Below are 18,290 nucleotides of genomic sequence, written 5' to 3'. Positions count from 1 at the left end.
ATGCACATTAAGATTATAATAATGGTAAGACTAAAAAATTGCAAATCTGTAGCATTTTCCCCCCAAAACTTAACTTCCAATGGTAAAACTCTCATTTAAGCTTTTAAGTAATTTCATAACAATATCCATTATTTCATTGTATAAATAAAATAAAATAAAATAAATAAAATACTGCATTAATTATTCAATAAAAAAGAATATTGAAAATATTATCAACTAGAATTTTTTTTTTTCGGCACATCTCATAAGTTAAGCCAACCCAGCTCCGCAGTTTAACGCTTGAGAGTAGAGGGGGAGGTAAGGGAACCCCCCTACTCCCAAGAAAATGCAGTTGGTGGCGCTCGAATTTGTGACCTCAAAGTCACAAGGTGAGTTCCCCACCAAGTTTTGCTTGGTATATTAATATATTATCAACTAGCTTGTCCAAAAGAAAATTACGCTATTTCTTTCATTACATATATACAATATATATACAATCGAGTGTACATGTACGTGAAACAATTAAACTTTTTTTTTTTCTTTTTTTTTTTCGTGTTTGTTCCTTTGCGGTTCATTTATTCCCTTTCCTTTTTCTTATATAATCTCATTAGTTGGGCCAACATATTTTACAGAATCAATAATGCACAAAAGGAATCAACATTATTGTTCACTAATAGATCTTATGATCAGAAAAGTAGTCAATCATTAAAACAAATGCCATCTGCATAATGTTATTTCATACACAAAGTTGATGTTGCTTTGATTAACTATGCCTTTAACAATACTAATAAAAAAATTCACAAAAAAGTTGCCAGTTCCATGACATTGATTTCTCACTCTGAACAAGAGTATGTACTTTCAAACTTTTTAGGAAGCAAATGTTCTAAGAAATGAGAATCATAAGGATCAATACATCATGATTCATGATAATGGCAAATAATTCATACAAGAAACACCAAAACCTTTCCTGTCATAAACTTATGCCAGACAATCTAACATTTACCCCTTCTAAGGAGCGAAAAAGAAAAATAGAAAACAAAAAAAAAAAATTAAAATGCCAATCCCGAGCAGCAATCCACACCAAGCTCGTTGTGTATGTCAAATATGTAAATATTAACCTTCAAAAGAAATTTAAAATCTGTTAGGATCAGTTGATAGTGAAACAAAATTGATTGTCAACTATGTATGTATCAGTTTTTAATATACTACGTAATATTTTTCCTTTGAAAAGCACAGCCCAGAACACTGAGCTCCCTCCAAAGTAGAGTAAGGGAAGGATAACAAATGTTTTACTTTAATAAAACTTCCCCTACTTCAGCTGTTTTAGAAAAAGAGCTGACTGAACAGCCTGAAACATGATTTAATAAAGACGAGAGGTAAGGAGCATGAATTGGATGTTCATTTTTCCAGAGAGGTGGGTATGAAGGAGAGAGCATACCAAAATATTTAGAGGCCCTGTTCAATGAGATAATCACCCAGCCTTTCAACAATTATGTTGCACTGACCAGGGGTAACAGGCTCATCATAGATACCAACGACCAAAGCCTGATCGGTCTTCTTAACACAAATTCCACCGGGGCCCTGAAGAATACACAATGACTTACAATAAGCAACCAGGAATTAACATCATAATTTTTCTGTAAAAAGTAGCTGAATCATGAAGTCTTTTGATATTTATCTGAGGCCTCAGAAATTCATGCGATGAAACATTTGAAACAGAAGAAAGTTCCAGTTTTCATTACGTACAACAGATCACAAGACAGTAAGATTTAAATAACAAAAAGGCATCAAACTTGATTAGTACAAAACTAATCATCAACATCAGCACAACCCACATAGTAAGCCTTTTAATGAGACGGCACTTGTTGGGTACACATCTACATTTAATTTTCAATTGTTGTTTCCAAAGGAAACATTGTTCAGACCTCACAAAGTCTTCAGTCTGATACATTAGATTATCCAATCTACCAGCAACAAATATCTAAATTCAGTTAAAATAAAGAAAGCAGGTTTAATAGCATTGAATATGTAAAGCTAGTGAGTAGTGACTGCTCCCAACTCCATAGGCTAATTTTGAAGGATCATTTTTCAGGTTACATAGAAACTAGATACGTAATATTTCTAATACTTTTCATTTTCAGATTTAGCTCTTTTTGTTTCCTTATAAGCTACGTACTATAGTGGCTGTGCTCACTAATTTTAATAGTGGAGCAAACCTTTTGGATTCTTTTCCTAGTTTAAAACAACATTGCCACAGAAAAGAGGCGACAAAAATCATACTTGTATAGTTGTATTTAATAGAGGAGCATATCCAGCATCATTTATTGATCATAGAATTATGTTGATAGCAAGGAATTGCACTACGCCATAATTTAACTTTCGCGGTCTTGGTCTTCCTACAATTTTCTCTTGTTGGTAATTACTCTTCTTGAATTACCATAATTCAGATCAATGATAATCAATCCTATATCATACCTCAACAAAGAAGATCGGAGACAAGTATGATCACATAAAATTCATTACCAATCAGCAATTTAGAAACAAAAGAACCATCAAATTCATCAAAGCTATTTGATTTTAAAGCCTGCCCATATGTTTTACTACCAAAGCACAAATCCATAACAATAAGGTCATAGTAGTTCAAACACATTCCAACCAAAGATAAATGCTACTCCGTACTTCAGCTCACCGAATCTAATACCGTGGCATCTTGATAGAGAAAACAGGACCTCTAACACTAATGATTCCTTATGTACCAGTATCTATTTCCAAGAACGCCTCTAGATCATGCGAAGAGTGACATGCAACGTATGAGCAAAGAAAAAAACAAAACACCAGCAAAACCAGAACTCAAACTCAGATCAAACCATCAAGAATCAATCAGTATCATTCTATACCTTCTTTCCACGAATAACAGCCCCAGGTTCACCTTGAATAACCATGTACTTAGCCCCACCAAGGTGCAACCCGGTCGGTGCAAGGGTACCGGGCTCCTCGAAATCCTTCACAACAGCAGCTATTTCATCTGGCTTAAACTGTAATTCCATGAAACACAAACCACATCGAAATTATGTCCAAGTCCAATTATTTCAGCGGACATAAACATATAAGAGAATGACAGTGCACAAGTTACATTTTCGTCGCTTTTTACCAAAATTTGCAACTATAAATCCCACAAAAATATCATCTAAATGTATGTAATTACCCATTCATTCAACAATCATATAACAATTCCTCCACCCTACTTATAGGATCACACCCAAATAATTAAATTAAATTAAATTCACACACAATCAAACCAACAACAATTCCTTGATCCAAGCAATTCAAATTCAACAAACACCATAATCGAAACCTAAACCACGATTAAATCAAATGAACAAAACTGAAAACAAAATCAAAGCCAACCCATAAAAATAATCATCAAAACAAAATGACCCTAAAACGTCAGATCAACCAAAAACAATCATACCCACATAAAATTAAATCCAAAAAATCCCACCAAAATCAACAAAGGAAAAAACATAAAATTCAACCTGAGGGAAGGTAGAACTCTGAGCCCAAACACTTCCATCAATACCCAGAATTGCTGCAGCAGTAAGATAGTGACCAGTCCCATCAATCTCACACATCAAGTGATCATCAACGTAAGTTTGCCACGACATCTTTCTTCTTCTTCTTTGATCGAAAGAATTTCTGGGTTTGTTTTGAAAATAGGAGAGAGAATAAGAATGAGAATGAGATTGAGAGAATGAGAAATGGGAGAGAAATAGAGGGAGATGAGATTCGAATTAAGGGACAAAAAAGTTGGCGTAAGAATGAAGCGGATGGTGTGTGTCAGGGTGTAAGAAGAACATATGATTTGGGTCACAAACTCCCAAATTTTTGCCGTAAATATTGTTAGTTTTTCCATGTATTTGCCTATTTTTAGCTTTTCTTTTGGTGATGGATGTTGTTGCATCACTAATAAAAAGAAAAAGAATAACTAATGGAGTTGATTATGGGAATAATGGACGTTGTTGCTTTGACGGATCTTGATTTAGTCCATTGATAAATGTTATTCTGATTTTGATTTTTGTTAGTGGTTTTCTTTTGATTTGTTGATTATGCTCAATTAGAACCAATCATTTGTTCGGTTTACTGAATGCTTATCCGTGTGAATGTTAACTAGTTTAGTTGGTAAAATATTTAGTGATTGTACTTAAAATCTGAGATCAAATTATGTAGATATTATAACCTATATGATGTTACATCACTTATACACTACTGATTACACGCTTATTGACCTTATATGTTTTACTCGTGACAATTATTGCATGATATAATATGGAGTAGTTGCCTTTTGTTGTGAGTTTAGCTCATCTTCATTGATCATAAATTAGTGTAAAACGTGTTCTAGTCTAATGTAGATAATGTGATTTTTATCGCTATAGGTGAAACGACGATCCTAGCAAAATAACTCGAGTAATTCATAAGATGTTTAGTTTGAATTTTATTTAGCTACTTAATTTGATAATTTTAATTTTCCTTCTCTTGTGATGTATTAGAAAATATCATAGCATATCACCCATTATATATATATATATATATATATATATATATATATATATATATATATATATATATATATATATATATATATATAGAGTATGGATAATGTGAAAACAAATGTTAGGGTGAAAACTGAAAACGATTCATCCTAGCCGTAGATTATAATCTAGCGGATGACATCTAACGTTTATATACTAATTTTCTCTCTCCTCCCACGAAAACAATTTCTCTCTCCTCCGTTATTTTCTTCCTCCTCTCCCTCCTCTCTCCTGCTTTCTCTCTCCTAATTTCTCGACATTTTTTCCCCCAATTTTCACGCTACTTTTTTCAAATTCAGCTTCAATTACTTTGATTTCAGCAATTTTTCAGCTCTACGATCTATTACCAGGTGAGTTCTTTGTGTTAATTTCGCTATTTTTTGCATGATTTGAGGTTTTAAGGTTTTTGAAATTTTCATCAATTTTGTTCGATTTTGTTTGATTTTGCGATTTTCTGTTCGATTTTGTTCAATTTAGTTCGATTTCCTGTTTTACTAATCGATTAACTTTAGTTTCTTCCTTAATTTCATTGATTTGTTCGGTTCAGTTGAGTTTTTCCACCATTGTTAACTAATTTGAAGTTCAACTTGTTGATTTGATTGATTTTTGCAGTGGAAGAAGAAGCGTATGAGGAGATTGAAGAGGAAGCGCCGATAGATGAGACGGAGATCTAAGTAGAAGAAGATCTACAGCTTTCACGATTTTTCACTCGCATTGAGAATTAGCTTTCTGATATTTGTGACGGTATTTTGAAGCTTCTGGACACTAAGCTTATTCCTCCTGCTAGTAGTGGTGATTCTAAGGTATTTTATTTGAAGATGATGGGAGATTATCATAGGTATTTGCGGCTGAGTTTAAGACTGGTGCTGAGAGGAAAGAAGCCGCTGAGAGTATTCTCACAGCCTACAAGGCTGCTCAGGTTTAATTAATTTTTTCCTTTTTTTTGTTTGGTAGATCTGTTAATTAGGGTTTGGATTTGGTTTTTGTTTGTGATTTTTGCGTTGATTTGCTATGATATTTGCATTTTGCTGGAATCATTGAGGAATATTCAAGAATTTGATAAGCTCTTTATGAGTTTCTACTTCAAGAACAACTCATCTTCTGTGAGTGGCTCTTGTTTTACCATCTTTATAGGCTCCTGGTGCTTCTGTTGTTGATTACAGGAGTTATTATCGCATTCCTCTTGGACATCTGCAGTGTAAAATGTGAAGGATTAGTATCTATTTCTTTTTCGTTAAAACATATAAATTAGTTTTGAAAATCTGTTTTTCTTGATCAGATATTAGGAAGATAATATTTGATGAACTATAGGATGTTTGATAAGCTTGTTTGTTTCTTTCTTTAACCAAGAACATTGATGGTTGTTCTTGTAATTGTGGTTTAAATGGTGTTTGAACATTGTAATATATATGTGTAAGAATCAAATGGAAAAAAGAATATGGACAGGAAATGAATAGATTTGTTTGGATAAGAAACTCGTAGAGGATACATATCCTCTAGTCTCTGATGGTATATTCTTTTATTGGGGAATTGGAGTCTTTTTTTAAGAATTGCTCTTGAAATTTTAGGCATGTATTTGCTTACCTTTTTCTGTTATCTGAATCATGATTTGTACTTCACCAGGTATCAATTTTTCCCTTTGATCTTCAATAACTGTTGATACTTTATTATCATCCTGAAACATGCAGGGTAAAGGACATGTTAGTTAAATGGTAGAAGTGTGTCTTTAGAAATTTATTTCTAGAACTCGAGTATGCTAGTTTGCGTTATTGCGAGCTCTATCATTCCTGATCTTACCTTGTCAGCTGGAGTTAGTGTAGTAACCTTCTTCAGCCTTTGTGAAGATTTATCTCTGATTGTATGATTTTTGGTGCCTGCCTGTTCAATATCTACATTTTGTCGGGATTCCTCATATACAGGTGGCTTGCTTGTATCATGATTTCCTGGTATGCTTTCATTTGCCTCTGCTTCTGTCCTTAAAACGTTGATCTTGTCAAGCTTGTTTTGCTTCAGTCTGTATGAAGTCTGTATGATGTTGGTCTGTGATGTTGGTATGCTTTTATTGGCTGTTTTGGCATGTTGAAAGCCTATTAGTCAATTGGTCGAGCACCGTGTAATCACGGGATGTAGGTTCGAATCCTACATGGACTTTTTTAATACTTATTTTTATATTTATTGACCTTTGGGTAAATGGTGTCAAATTGATATAATTACCCGAAGTTCATATATAGTTACCTTATTTTCGATATAATGACCTTAGAATTATGGAAATGCTTTAAATTTTGTTTCAGTCACCTTATTTTTATATATAGTGATCTTTATTTTTGTATATAGTGACCTTTATGTAAATGGTGTCAAAAACTCAGTCGATATAGTTACTTTATTTTTGTATATAGTGACCTTTATGTAAATGCTGTAAAAATTGTTATAGTTATCCTATTTTTGTATATAGTGACCTCTATGTAAATATGGTCAAAATTGAAATAGTTACCCTATTTTTGTATATAGTGACCTTAATGTAAATATTGTAAAAATTGATATAGCTACCCTATTTTTGTATATAGTTACGTTATTTTTATATATAGTGACTCTATGTAAATATCGTCAATTTAGATGAAGTTACCTTATTTTAAGCATGTAGTGACCTTTTAAACGGTTGAATTGATTATATGTAAGGTTGGAATGATCTTAGAGCTTTAGAACCGTCTGATCTTTTGTGCTAGTAATGAATGGCTAAGATTGCTTGTTTTTAGTTTTCACCATAAGCTCTGTTTTTAGCGGAACCTCCCTATATATATATATATATAATAAGTAAGTAATATTGTCAGTTTATCGCTGGTGTAGTGGAAAAAAATAAAATAATGCGGTAAATTTGCCTCAAATATTAAGATTTAGGTATATGTGGGGACTGTGACACTAACTGTAAGAGGATTTGACAATTTCCAAATGTTGATCAAATTTGTTACCTCATGTGTTACGGTCAATTAAAAGAAATCAAAGCACTCCTAGCTTCAAACATTGAAAAGCATATAGTCCATTTAATGGAATTGAGGTCATGATTCATAAGAATATAAAATGATTGCCTTTACCAACTTTTATTTGGCTACTCCATAATTACATAACTGTAGATTATATGATATATACAATCTATATTTACATTCTTTATTTTATCCTCTGAGTATTTGATTGTTCGAAATGTAATGTGTGCATGAGTTACTATATAAGCGATAGTGTTACTTGTTTTTATAGTCAATCATAAGGAAATTAACAAATAATTTAATTTCTTAAAGTTTAAACAAATAAATGCATTGATATTAAACTCTCCTCTCTCGATTATTTATCTATTTTTATTTATTTATTTATGGAAAAATTGTCCGGAACTACACGCTGAACAGGTGAATTTGTCAACAACTACTCGCTAAAAAATTTAATAAAAAAAACTACCCCCTAAATTTAAAAAATTAGGGTAGCACTACCCATTTCCATTTTCATTTTTCGGCATGTAGGGCCCACCTTTTCATTTCCCTCCAAAACACACAACGCAATTACAGTTTTGCCCTTATCTTCATTTACTACTCCAACTACCTCCCTCTGTCATTTCTCTCTCCTTCCCGTGATTTCTACTCCAACAGGACCACCATCACCATCATCTTTCTTCGAATCTCTTTCATCCTTCAATCTCTTTTCTTGTTTCTGTAACACCCCGACCTCTAATTCAGTTATTAAGAGAATCTTAGCGGCGAAATTAACCTAATTCGGTCGGGACGTCACTGCCGTAACTCCCTCTCGAGAGTTACAAGGCAACAATCATACTTAATTAACAAACTTTATTTATAAATCATAGAGATCTATTTATTACAAACATTATTCTTGTCTCTTAATAGCAGATCCTATCATAACATAAACTTACTAAAGTAATTTAGTCATACTATTCAAATTAAACAACTTAAAACTGTAAACAACTAAGTGGTAGCTGAAAATAAGATCCTCGCCACTACTCGTCTCCATCATTCCCAGCAGTACCTAAAACATAAAAATATAAAAACGGTGAGCCGAAGACTCAGTAATGTACTACTCTAATAGTGTAACATCATTTCAATTCATTTTAGTTAACAAAACAGAGAGAATGGAATATCGTAAAACATTTAATAAATTTCATATATTCATAACCTTTTAATTAACATGCTAGTCGCTGGCAAGTATGACATGGCGGAATGTCTTTCGCGATGGGCAGGTGCCCATAACATAGAGCAGATGCTCGGCATAGTTGGGCTAATGCCCCATGGGTACATGCATGACCGAAAAAGTAACTTGTAAACATATACTGCCACACGGACTAGGTCTTTCACTATTATTTATCATGTTGTGTAACTTTTACACAGATCATTCATAGATTCATAACATACTTTCGTGAGATCCAAAGATCAACAAAACATCGTATATTGTAATACCCTGAATTTTGGGAAAATATTTAATAATTTCTTGAATTATTTAATTTGGAGCCAAAATGAATTTTAAATTTTGGCGCCAAATAAAAGCATTTAATCATTTGAATAATTAATTATTTTCGGATTTCTAAATTAATAATATTGGTTTAATTATCATTTAAAGGTCAGTCCATAATTTATTCAATGTGTATGTTATTTCAAGAGTTTTAAAGATAATACCTAATATATATTATGATTTACAACAAATTTTAGTTTTGATATTATCTAAAACATTTATATATTTATATAATAACTTGATTTAAATATCAAATTCAATTATTTTACCCATTTAAATATGATTTTCAAAAAAAAAAAAAAAAAAAAAAAGAAAATTTCACGTACTAATTGAGGCCTAATATTGGATGATAGTATTTTATTTTTCTAAGATAATCTTGATTTCAATCTTTACTTCAACCAAATCAACACTTATCCTATTTCTCTCCTCATCTTTTCATTTAATTTCCCATATAATTAACCTAGGCTAAATTGCATTCAAATTCACTTAACTAACCAAACTTATTTTAATTCTACACTCTCTTGAACTCTATCTTTTCCACCCTTAATCACCTATAAATAGACTCTTAATCCCCTTCATTCATTCACACCAAAAAAAAAAAAGCCAGAAAAATCCTCTTTTCAACTCCCTAACTCACGCCTACTTCTTCCTCCTCCTAGCTAAAATAAACACCAAGTGCTGCCCACCGAACAACCACCACTGCTGTCACCATCCTTGCCGCCTGCAACCACCCAATTGCCGCCAATAATCTGCCGGAAGCCGCTGCCTTGAGCTGCTGCCAGAAGGTGCGAACAGCACCTTCTTTCTTTCACCTATTGCCGCATGCACCTAGTTGATAAAAAATAAAAATAAAAAAATATACTTCTCTTTTACTCTTATTATTAATCATATTATGATTATTTATATCAATTTTATAACACTATTATGATACTAAGATTGTTATTTTGATGATAAAATATATAATTTGCTATTAAAAAATAATTTTATAAAGATTAATATCTAGATGGTTCATGCACAAGTAGAGTATTATTTTGTGTTTGTTTTGTTAAACCTTATATTAATTAAGGTTACTTTATTGTGTAGTAGGATTCCCTTGATCGTGGTCAAGTATAGAAGTCATACCTTAATTGTTCTCGTGATCAAGGTATGTATAGGTGGCTAGGTCCTTGATACAAGTTTGAATGCATGTTTTAGTAAATGTTTATTTTAATGGTTGTTCGAATAAATGTTGCGTATGGAAGATTTAAGTTAATGGTTTTCATGTTGAGCTAAAATATAAATTTTACGATTTAAAGGTTTGATTTTTAAAAGTGTAGTTTAACTCAATAAAAGTTGTTTATGGATCACTGGATTTCAAGCTATTAAATTAAAAAAATTAATTTAGACTTGTAGCTCATTATGGGCCTGAGTATTTATTATTTTAATTGTCCCTCTACCCGGTTGGTTAAGTAAGACCATGAGCTTTGTATGATCTGGTCTTTCCTCGAGTATAGTTTAACTTGCTTGGGGGTGTGCACACTTAGGTGAAGAAAAATGATTTTGGAAATTCGTCTAAAATTGGAAAATTTCTATTAATGGACGTTACTACTTTTAGAAGACTTAAATTTGGAAAGTCTAATTTTTGGAAAGTGACCTTTGGCAAGTTTGAATTGGAATAATTGTTTCAAAAGCATGTTTGTCTAATAAAAGCATTTACATGCCTTGCACTTATATGTACTTAACGTTTTTGCTAATTCATTTTCCTTTTGTTTTGGTTTGCCCTGTTTACCATTATTAGTAAGTAGTTTTGATTTCAGGTGTGAAGTTGATCGTGCGCATACTTGAGTCGGGATTGGGATCACTTAGTTAGGAGTTTATTCATTCACAAGTAAAACATGTATTATTTGGAGTATTTTTTTTTCAAACTATATAATGTGGTTATTACATTATTAATAAAGTCAGTTATTTTTCCGTTGTCATTAATAGTAGTTAAAAAGCCTTACGTTTTCACGTGGCGGTAATACACCCAAATCTATCTCTACGATATTTTGTACGTATAATTATAGTATCTACGTAGAGGGAGATTTGGGGGCGTTACATATATTCATAAAATCGTTCATATAGAATCATATGACAGAAATACATCAATAAACACGTTTATCATCCCGCAAGTCATGAGTAATATATTTAGAGATATAAATAACCTTCAAAACCTGTAAGCCTTTAACTTATCGTTCTCACTGAGCTCCGAGGTCCGGTTCCTCTTTTTATGTAATAAGAATTTTAATTATCATTTTAGTAGGGAAAAATGATGAATATTCTAAATACTTGAATTATTTAAAGCTTCTCACTACAACAAATAAGACCAAAGAGGGCGATTTTAAAATCGCCCCTAAGTTGCCCTATTAGATTCAAAGGGCAACTATAATCTTTCGTCCTCTTTGTTAAAGATCAATAAAGGCAAAAAATTTCGCCATCTTTGATCAAAATCAAAGAGGACAAAGTTTTTCGCCCTCTTTGATCAAAATCTAAGAGGACAAAAATTTTCGCCCTCTTTGATAAAAATCTAAGGGCAAAATTAAAGTCGCCCTCTTTGTTTAAAAAATAATTCTAGGAGGGTGCATTTAGAAAAAAAAGGTCTTAATAGGCATAAATTTGATTACGCATCGAACGAGTTTCCCCCTAACCTGCCCCAATAAAGGGGTACTAACACGGGAGCTAACCGTGGCAGTATAAAAGAACCACTCGTAAGTGGCGGAATTCCTGCGCATAATAAAAAGGAATATACAGCGTCTCGTACTCCCAGTAGAAGTTATGGTTAAATATAAAGTCGCATAACTCCCCCCATATGTTCATACTCAAGGTATATACGTTCTAAGAGTTTTGGTGCGTAATCTCTTTCACTTTACGTTATTTACATATTATTATACTTGGTGATGACTCTCAAACCATAACAAAATCAAACATTATAATTCATTCAAGCAATCAAGCATACCAATTTAATTCTTGAATAATTAGTGACCACATAATCTTTAATGTTGAACCCTTTTTAGTCTACCTTAGTGTCAAAGACACCTTAAACGCATAATGCGCTGCAAATCCTATCCCTCGGTGTTAGAAACACCTTAAGTGCACTTAGGCACAAAAATATAATTTAATCCTCGTGTACTTAAACACTTAAATAGCTCCTTCCTCATGCTTATAGCATCAATAAAAATTACATGTACCATAATAAAATTTCCTTTTCACATTCCAAACCAAATTAAACATTTAGTTTAATTAAACATGCTCTCTATCATACCAATAATAAAAGTGTGGTTCATAATCAACATGCCAACATAATTAATTCCAATCACCAATTCATCATAAATAATTCATACAACACAAATCATTTACCAACATCAATCCAATCAACAAGTTCCAACCAACACCTATCATGGTACTACTTGGAGTTAATTTATCAAAGCCTAGCATGCTACTACATATTCAAATAATTACCAAGTACGCGAACGTACCTTGAATATGATCTCAAAATCGTCACGACTAAATAAAATCACTCACTTGGAAACCTCCTACAAACCAAAATTACAAAGAGGCATTAATACCTATTCCACACAAATTTCCAACAATATATACACTCATTAATCACTCATAAACCCTCTAAAACAAGCTAAAATTTAATTTTAAACCCTTACTTTTATTCCCTATTAATGGGTAATTAAAAATCCTTTCAAGAAACATAATTATGGCTTATATATAAAAATTTCAGCTTTATTAAATCATCTAAAATTGCTGTAATTGTGTTTTAAAACACTTATTTTAATAATTTAAATCACCCATAAACAATTTCCATCAATATACATAAACTTAGAAACCTAGGGTTTATAATTTGGGGCTTTTTAATTCAAAACCAAATCTGAAAATTTATATACAAAATACTTATTATCAAACATCATAAAACTCATCACAAAACCCAAAAACAATAATTAGATCAAGGGTGGATTTAATTAAAATCAAAAAGGAAGAATTTTTTTTTAAGGTGTGCGCACAGCACCACCGCAGCAAGGCTGCTGCCGCGCCTGCCGGTCGGTGCTGCTACTGCTGGCGCTCGCTGGTGGTGGAAGCCGGCCGGTGGTGGTGTGTGCGTGGGTGGTGATTGAAACAAAAATAAAAATAGAGGGGAAGGGGAAAAATTAAGGGAAAAAAGAAATAAGAGGTGAGAGAGAAAGTTTACTGTTGAGTATTCTCCACTTTGAGCAAAGTTTGATTTTGCTCATATGATGGGTATTTATACCCTCTCTCAATAACCCTCCTACTTAAAATTCCTTTACTACTCTTAATGATCCTTTTCCTATTCAAACTAGTATTTTGACTTTCCTTAAGACTTTAAAATTTCCTTTTATAGAATAATATGCCCCAAAGTTTCCAAAATATTGAAATAAAATATTTTCAAGATTATTGTTAAATAATTAAAAATAAACTTTAAATTAAAATAATTCTTTTTAAATTAATGGAACACCATAAATAATTCATTTCGAATTATTTAAATACTTTAAGAAATACTTATTTAAGTTAAGATATGTATAAAAATACGGGGTATTACAGTCTACCCCCTTAAAAGAAGTTTCATCCCGAAACTTGGGTAACGAAATTCAAACTTTTTTCCTCACTTTGTATAGTATTGTTGTACTCTTTTGTCATACTTTTGCCTTTAATGTCTCTTTGAAATCAAAATTACTCGAAAGTGCAAAAAAGCACAAAAATAACTGAAAATTTAGGGAAAAAGCGCCAAATTCTACCGCATTCTACCTCCCTTAAAGAAAATGAGTTACGTCCCCATAACTCACCATAACTTAAACAACTCGGGATATTTCTTTTTCATCTCATCCTCGGCTTCCCAAGTTGCTTCTTCATACTCTTGGTTAGACCATAGCACTTTAACAATCTTAACTTCTTTATTCCGTGTACTACGCACTTTATTGTCAAGGATCTTAACAGGTCTTTTCCTCATAAGTTAAGCTTTGATCTCACTCAATGGTTTCGGGTTGTACGTAGCACATGTGATTTATCAGGGATATACCTTCTTAACTGAGATACATGAAATACATCATGCACTTTACTTAGCTCCATAGGTAAGACCAACCTATAAGCTATTTTGCCTATCCTTTGCAATACTTCATATGGACCAATATACTTTGGGCTAAGCTTTCATTTCTTTCCAAATCTCATTACACCTTTCATTGGTGACACCTTTAACAATACTTTGTCACCGACCTCAAATTCCTCCTCTCTATGCTTCAAGTCCGCGTAGATCTTTTGGCGATCTTGCGCCGCTTGAATCTTAGCTTGAATCTCCCTTACTTGCTTAACTGTATCCTTAATCATTTGAGGCCCTAAAATCATTGTTTCACTTATGTCGTTCCAATAGATCGGACTGCGACACTTCCTTCCATATAATGCCTCAAACGGAGCCATGCCAATGCTTGCTTGGTAGCTATTATTATAGAAAAATTCAATTAAGTCCAAGCTATCTTCCCGTCCCCCTTGGAAATCTATAACACAAGCCTTCAACATGTTTTCCAAGGTTTGAATGGTTCTCTGCCCATCTGTGGCAGGGTGAAATGTTGTACTCATCTTAAGTGGTGTACCAAAGTTTTCCTGCACACTCTTCCAGAACCTTGAAAGAAACCTAGAATCTCTGCCAGACACAATATCTTTTGGAACTCCATGTAATCTCACCACATTTTTTATGTAAGCTTTTGCATGTTGCTCCATCTTCCAGGTCTCCTTCATTGGTATAAACACTACAGATTTTGTAAGTATATCCACCACTACCCAAATGGTGTCATTTCCACTCTTTGACTTTGGGAGGCAAGTCACAAAGTCCATTGAAATACAATCCCATTTCCATCCAGGAATTTCCAATGATTGCACAATTCCTTGCGGTCTTTTGTGTTCTATGATTGCACAGTTCCTTATTTTATGGATTTGGTGTGATTGTTTACACTGGTTTAATTGATTTAAATTTATTAATTGTAGGGCTCCTCCTAAATATGTGGACATTAACATATGGGTTGGTGGGGATTTTGTATGTAATAAGGGGAAAATTGAGTACATGGGGGAGGGATGTTCATGAAAATGCATTTCTTTATACATCAGCTGAGTTGTAGTAGTTTGAGGAGGGCAGTGATGCAGAAGGTTCGTTCCTATGAACTTTAGTGTGTGGTATAGGATGCTAAGGAAAAGTTTGACAAATGGTAGGAAGAAGATTAAAACAGAAGAGGACTTGATGAGCTTGGTGAATTCTAGGGATTATAATGTCAAGGTGATTATTTGGGCCTTAGTGGAACCAACTAGCCCATAAACTGTGAGATCCAAATACCAGAGTTATATCCCACCTAGGCCTGCAACAACAAGCCAGTTACACCAGTACATGGTCAAATTAGAACCAAATGCACAACCTGCTAAAACGAAGCCTGTTAAAGTAGAGAAATTACCTGTCAAGAGAAGCAGTAGGTTGTCCCCACAGAAGGCTAAGGAATTAGCTGACTTAGATGCTGTTGTGGTGACCCCAGCTGAGTATAGAAGACACATGAGGCAAGTTGCAAATAATAAAAAAAAAATCCAAACCAAACACCCCTCCCCTCACACATGTTATTAGTCCAGATAAAACTCCCCTCCAACAGATCCGACCTTCAACATCTACAGATGCAGCTCCCTCCACAGATCTATTTCCATTGAAAAACCCTAACTTAGAGCCTATCATCCCTTCAGCAAGTAGTGTGAAGCCAGGGAAGGGAGTTTAGAAAGTGAAGGGAGTTCAGAAAGGGAACGGAGGCAATTAAGAAAGAGAAGGGAGGGAAGAAAGGGAAGGCAGTAACACAAGAAAAGTTTAAATGGGTTACTAGTTTAGGTGCAGATTCAGATTGTAGTGGGGAAGTGGACTGGTCTAATTCAAATTTGTCTGGATCTGATGTGAATTTTGAGTTAGACGAAGAAGATAAGCAAGAGTAGGAAGGTGGTGAGCTATACTTAACTTACCAGGAGGAGGGTACAAGCTCAGATTTGAAGGGGAAAATTAAAAGAAACAGAATGCTGCAGATTCAGAGCAAGTGAGGGAAGAACCTGATAACTTAGGGTTAGTTGAGGAAGTTGACTATGATTCAGATGATTTGAGGAGCTTGCAAGGTTCAAATGAAGAGGTAGACCCTTATCCCTCTTTTAATCCAGATGTTGACTTCAAGACTAAAGTAAGGTTAAGTAAAGGCCTTAAATTCCCTAACGTTTATATTGTGAGATAGGCAATTAGGTCTCATAGCATTGAGAATTCATATGATTACTATTTATTGCACAATAGTAAGAAGAAGGTGTATGTGTATTGCAAATATAGGTGTAGTAGTTGCCCTTGGGATAAGAAACATGGGAAGTTGAGGGATTGCAAATGTGAGGATGAGAATAAGTGTAGGTTCAAAATCTGTATAAGGCAAATACCAGGGGAAGATACCATGCAGATTAAGAGCATGAACCTAACTCACACTAGTGGCTTTTTTCATGCTAGCACAAAAGTAACTTCAGACTATTTAGCTGAAAGGTACTTAGATGAGTAGAGATCAGATCCATCTTGGAAGTTAGCTAGGTTAGACAGGGTATATAAGGATATAGAGGTGCATATAGGGTATTACAAGGCATGGTTTGCAAGGGCAAGGGAAAAATTAATCTTGTATGGTGATTCAGCTGAGGAATATGCTAGGATCTTTGACTATGGTTTTGCAATTCTAAAGTATAATTCAGGTTCTTCAGTTATAGTTGTCATAGAAGGGATAGAGAGACCTCCACCATTTTTTAAGAGGATATATGTATGTTTAGAGGCTTGCAAAGTAGGTTTCAAGAAGGGTTGCAGGCCACTAATTGGTGTGGATGACTGTCACCTTAAGGGTGCTTTTCCTGGGATGATTTGGTGGCAGTGGGTAAAGATGGGAATAATAATAATATCTACCCAGTTGCTTGGGCTGTGGTGGAGACAAAGAACAAAGACAGCTGGACCTGGTTTTTGGAATTGTAAATCAAAGACATTGAGTTTGAAGGACATGGCTTGATAGTGATTTCAGATAGGCAAAAGGTAAATTGATTAGTTAACTACTAGTTTATGTGTTAATGTATGAGTTTGATCCTAATTTTGATGCTTTTTCATGTAGGGGTTGCTGGAGGCATTTGAATTGGTTGTTCCTAAAGCAGAAACTTGGTTATGTGCAAGGCACATTTGGGCAAATTTTAAGCTCCAATTCAGTGGCTCAACATTTAAAGAGCATTTTTGGAGAATTGCTAAATCCACTACAAAGGTAACCTAGTTCTAATTAATCCAATTTTTATTCTTTCTTTTGTAGTGTAGTTGATTTACCAGCATTTTCTAAACATTCTTCATATAATCTAGGTTGATTTTGATGCTGAGTTAGCATACATTAGGGAGTTAGATGAAGATGCTTTTAATTGTTTGAATTCAATCCCACCAAGACATTGGTCTAGGCATGCATTTAGTACAACATCAAAACCAAATATGCTCCTGAACAATATTTGTGAAACTTTCAATGCTGTTTTGAGGAGTTCAAGAGATAAACATGTCATCACTTGTTTAAAATGGATTAGAAGATATGTGATGAAAAGGAATGCTGAAAAGTAGGAGGGAGCTCAGAAACATAAGGGCAGATTCATGCCTTACATCACCAATGTATTCAAATGGGTGGCAGAATCAGCTACAAAATGTTCAATTGTGCCAGCCAGGTTGGATGTTTGGGAGGTGGATCATTATTCTGACAAATATGTAGTGAACCTCAATAAAAACACCTGCATATGCTTTAAATGGGAGCTCAATGGTATTCCATGTGCCGATGCTTGGGCTTGTATCATTAAGAAGAGAGAAAGACCTGAGGCATATGTCCATGAGTGCTACACCAAGTCCACTTACCTAAAAGCTTACACACCAAGCATAAAACCTTTGCGTGGGGTGAAGCAGTGGGAAAGGTCAGATATGGTTCAACCACTACCTCCTCTAATGAGAAAGATGCCTGGACGACCATCTCTAAAGAAGAGAAAGAAGGAGCAGGGAGAAGTTAAGGATTCAGGAGCTATCAAAAGGCCAAAGAGGGTGTTTAAGTGTTCAAAATGTGGACAAACTGGACATTATGCAACCAAGTGCAAAAATCCTCTAGCCCCCACCCCAAGAGATTGACTTAGGTGGCAGGC

The 18,290-nt window shown here is 33.9% G+C and overlaps 2 protein-coding genes across 2 annotated transcripts; one reads left to right on the top strand and one right to left on the bottom strand.

Moving 5' to 3' along the window:
* Nucleotides 1-713: 713 nt before the first annotated feature.
* Nucleotides 714-3,869, bottom strand: LOC110740238 (profilin-3-like). Its single transcript, XM_021920724.1, has 4 exons — nucleotides 3,516-3,869; nucleotides 2,877-3,014; nucleotides 1,418-1,560; nucleotides 714-1,097 (listed from the first exon to the last, which is right to left on the bottom strand). Exons 1-3 carry the CDS (start codon nucleotides 3,642-3,644, stop codon nucleotides 1,426-1,428), a joined length of 402 nt encoding a protein of 133 aa, XP_021776416.1. The 5' UTR covers nucleotides 3,645-3,869; the 3' UTR covers nucleotides 714-1,097; nucleotides 1,418-1,425.
* A 13,888-nt stretch (nucleotides 3,870-17,757) lies between these two features.
* On the top strand, nucleotides 17,758-18,276 carry LOC110740211. The gene has a single exon (XM_021920692.1). The coding sequence runs from the start codon at nucleotides 17,758-17,760 to the stop codon at nucleotides 18,274-18,276; it is 519 nt and encodes a 172-aa protein (XP_021776384.1).
* The last annotated feature ends 14 nt before the right edge of the window (nucleotides 18,277-18,290 follow it).

The sequence above is a fragment of the Chenopodium quinoa genome, unplaced genomic scaffold (assembly GCF_001683475.1).
Source record: "Chenopodium quinoa cultivar QQ74 unplaced genomic scaffold, ASM168347v1, whole genome shotgun sequence".
Lineage (NCBI taxonomy): Eukaryota > Viridiplantae > Streptophyta > Magnoliopsida > Caryophyllales > Amaranthaceae > Chenopodium > Chenopodium quinoa.
Note: the sequence above shows the minus strand (reverse complement) of the source record. Positions and strands in the feature narration are given on the sequence as shown.

Excerpts from the sequence above, each read along its gene's own strand:
- LOC110740211 (XM_021920692.1), top strand. The coding sequence starts at position 17,758 with ATGCCTTACATCACCAATGTATTCAAATGGGTGGCAGAATCAGCTACA.
- LOC110740238 (XM_021920724.1), bottom strand. The coding sequence starts at position 3,644 with ATGTCGTGGCAAACTTACGTTGATGATCACTTGATGTGTGAGATTGAT. Across the intron at positions 3,015-3,515 it reads AGAGTTCTACCTTCCCTCAG|TTTAAGCCAGATGAAATAGC; the intron begins GTTGAATTTTAT and ends ATGGAATTACAG. Across the intron at positions 1,561-2,876 it reads CTGTTATTCGTGGAAAGAAG|GGCCCCGGTGGAATTTGTGT; the intron begins GTATAGAATGAT and ends TGTATTCTTCAG.